Below are 3553 nucleotides of genomic sequence, written 5' to 3' on the forward strand. Positions count from 1 at the left end.
CCCCTCCCCGCGCCGAGGGGGCGCAGGGGGTCCCCCCTCCCCTGCGGGCACCCCCGGGGCACCGAGCCCCGCTCCAGCCCGGGGCTCACCGGCTTCCAGCAGGGCGCAGAGGGCGAGCGCCAGCAGCACGGCGGGGTGGCTGCCCATGACCGCGGCTCAGCGCTGGCGGCTTCGGGGCTTCTCCTGGGCTTTTCCTCCTTTTCCTCCCGTGCCAGCTCTTCCAGCGGAGCCGCCGCGCTCCGTCTGGAGCCGGCGGGCGCCCGGCAGGTGCTTTATAGCGCCGGCCCGGCGCGTCACCCGCTCCGCCCCCGGGGAACGCCGGGCTCGCGTGGGGCGGGCGCGGACCCCCCGCTCCTCCCTGCAGGACTCTTCGCGTTCCTCTGCCTGGGGAGCTCCGGGGAGAAAGTGCCAGGGAGTGAGAAAAGTCCCCGGGGCCGGGATGCGGTGAGGCGGGACCGTGTGCGGAGTGTGTCCCGAGCGGGGCTGGGGATGCGGGTGAGGCAGCGAGCACAGCGGGGTCTGCAGGCAGTGTCCTCCTGGGAGCCCCCCGCACCTCCCCCGGCCCCGGGGATGCTTTAAACTGCACAAACTGGGCAGGATTCAAGATCAAAGTCAGGTTTTCACTTGAAATGTCTTAATTTGACTTGCTTTGTTTTAATAAAAATGTAAATTGATAAGCTCCCTTGAAATTGCTGCTCAGTTGGTGCAATGACAGTCTTGGCTATCTCTCTCTCTCCTCTATTTTTTCCTCTAAATCAACTTTAAGGCTTTTGCTATGTTGAGCAATTAAAGTTTCTTGCAATAAATCTGCCCGTGCACCATCTAATTTCGCTTCGGCATCCATGTGGCACATTCGGCATTATCTGCACATTTTTAGGATGCGAATCATGTGAAGCAGAGTCACCTCCTGGCATGCACCAGGAGGAGTCAAAGCCTTTCACCTTGCCCGTGGTGTGTCAGGCAGAAGCAGGAAATTCCTCCGGGGAAGTGTTGGGTCCTGAGCATGCCAGGGATGGATCACAGCTTCCAGACACCCTGAATTCCTTGGGACCACCAGAGCCAGATTGGAATGGCAGCTCCAGCCATGGCAAACCTCGGGCAAATCCTGTGAGCAGTTTAGAAAAGTGAAATCACGGCATTTGCCTTTTGCAAGAGGTTCTCTAAAGCTTCTTGGGAAAGGGAGTGTATTTTATTTGTTTACCATGCGCAGTTCAGCTTTTATGGCCCTGTTGTCATGGGCAAGGTGGTGGCAATTGCAGCCACAGTGAGGTCTCATGCACAGGAACACGTGCGTGTGGGAAAGGAAAGGGAAATAAGGAAAAGTGCAGGGAGGGAGAGTGAGGAAAACAGCTCCTGAGCTGGACCTTCTGCTCACAGCAGCTCATGGAAGTAATACAGGTGATGACTGCAGTCCTGCAGGAAAAGTCTGGAGGATTTGACATTCCCGCGGTCCAAGCAGCAGTGGGAATTCCTCTCTGTGCTCATGCAAAATGCACACAGGGGGTGTGTGCAGGAAAAAACAGCGGGAGCAAAGAAACTGCACAGGGGAGCACAGAGAGCATGAAGTGAGGGGGCATGGAGGCCAGAGGGGATGAAAAATGTATGTGTGGGCATGCCATGGAAATAACAGAGTAGGGGATGTGTCAGGCAGAGAAAATCAGGAAGAGTGCAAATGATAAATTAATAAGAAAATAAAGACAGAGATCATAAAACAAAGCAAACAGAGGGAAGTGTTTAACCTCTGTCCCAATGCAACAATTATTCTAAAGAAAACAGGGAAACACAAAAGCAGCATTACCTGTTACTGCCCATATTCCAGCTGTGCCAAGTTTCAGAGTTATGTCAGAGTTCTGTGTGACATTCCAGATGCCAGCCCAGTGATACAATAAATCTGCCTTGGCTCCCGTTCCTGCGCTCCTCATCCTGGTCACTGAGGGCTGAAAGACGATCCCCTCGACGTGGGGAAGGCAACGCAGCCGTGTTTGCTCACCCCGAGGGAAGGCTGGCCAGTAAATGACATCATTTAATACAAAAAAGGGCGCTGTCTTTGAAGGGGTGCTGCCGGAGAGGGCTGGGACGGAGCCGCGGCGCTGCCACTCGGCGGGGTCGGTTTGCTGAAGGGATCAGCCCTGTCACACCCAGAGCTGGTGCCTCGGGCAAGGAACCACAGCTTCAAGCCAACCCCAGATTCTGGGCATCTGGGTTCAAGGAATTTCCTCCACCTTTTGTGGCCGGGGCTCTGTCACCCAGCTCACATTTCCAAGGAGCACCGGAGCTCCACGTACCTGTCTGCAATCTGCCTGTGGCTGGAAGTGCCCAGATGTCTGCTGCTGTCTGCCTGTCATGCCAGGTGCAAAAACATCTTCACAAACCAGGCCTTTCATCCAAGGATTTCTCAATTGTTGTCTTCATTTCCCATAAATCCCACCAGATTGAAAATGGAGCAAATGTTACACCCTCGTGCTTGTCCGTCTCATTGAAAGGGAGCCTGAATTCCTGGTTTTTCTCCAGGAAAAGCTCTTCTGTGCTGAGCAGGCATCAACCTGAGCTGCACACCTTGGGATGTTTGGCACCAGAGCTTCAAAAATCCCAAATGATATGGGGCTAGGGATGAATGCCTCTGGTTCTTGCAGGGAACCCTGCAGAGATGAGGTGGGGTTGGCTCTGAACTGGCTTTGAACTGGCCCAGCTCTGAGAGTTTTTTCCAGAGCTAAAGAGCTCCCATGGAAAAAACATACTTTATAAAGATGTTTTGCCTTTAGAGCTTGTGAGGGAGAATGCCCAGACAGAAGGTGAAGCAGCTGCTTCAACACCAAACACATCCCACGGAGCGAGGGGGGACTCAATGAGCTTGGAGGTCTTTTCCAACCGTAGTGATTCCATGGTTCAGTGATTATTCTGGTGTCTGTGGTGGTTCCAAGAGGACCTGCTTGGTTTACGTTGAGTCATGGAACACCCTAAGCTGGAGGGAACCCACAAGAACCATCCAGCCCAGCCACGACCCTTCCCAGACCCCCCAACAACCCCACCCTGGGCATCCCTGGAGCTCTGGCAGCCTCGGGGCCGTGCCCATTCCCTGGGGAGCCTGGGCAGTGCCAGCACCCTCTGGGGGAAGAACCTTGCCCTGATCTCCAGCCTGAGCTGCCCTGGCCCAGCTCCAGCCGTGCCCTGGCTGCTGTCCCTGTGCCAGAGCAGAGATGGGAGCTGCCCTCGGGAGGAGCTGCAGATCCCTGAGCTCTGCCCTCAGCGTGCCCTGCTCCAGCTGCACACCCCAAGAGCCCTCAGCTGCTCCTTCTGCAGCCCCTCCAGACCCTTGGCCATCTTTAGGCACCCTCAAACACCTTTAGATCTCATATTTTGGTGCCCCAAACCCACAGATGTTGGGTCCCCTCATGCTGTGTGCTGGGGGACCAGCCCACACTGGGAGCTGTGGCTCTCCTTGACCCCCAGAGCACGAAGAACCTGCACAGCTCCTGCCACTGTCCTCGCTGTTCCCCTGATAAGGATCAGGAGCCAGCTTCCCAAGGCCAACCCTCCTGGCACTATCACCACA

At 55.8% G+C, this 3553-nt stretch overlaps 1 protein-coding gene across 1 annotated transcript in view; it reads right to left on the bottom strand.

Moving 5' to 3' along the window:
- The window catches only part of EDN2 (endothelin 2), a 5503-nt gene extending 5264 nt beyond the window's left edge, over nucleotides 1–239 (bottom strand). The window contains exon 1 of the mRNA XM_041417534.1: nucleotides 90–239. Coding sequence (XP_041273468.1) covers nucleotides 90–147 — 58 coding nt within the window. The 5' untranslated portion in view covers nucleotides 148–239. The remainder of the gene's footprint in view (nucleotides 1–89) is intronic.
- Between the last annotated feature and the right edge of the window lie 3314 nt (nucleotides 240–3553).

The sequence above is a fragment of the Onychostruthus taczanowskii genome, unplaced genomic scaffold (assembly GCF_017590055.1).
Source record: "Onychostruthus taczanowskii isolate IOZ18803 unplaced genomic scaffold, ASM1759005v1 scaffold56, whole genome shotgun sequence".
In the NCBI taxonomy this organism is placed as follows: domain Eukaryota; kingdom Metazoa; phylum Chordata; class Aves; order Passeriformes; family Passeridae; genus Onychostruthus; species Onychostruthus taczanowskii.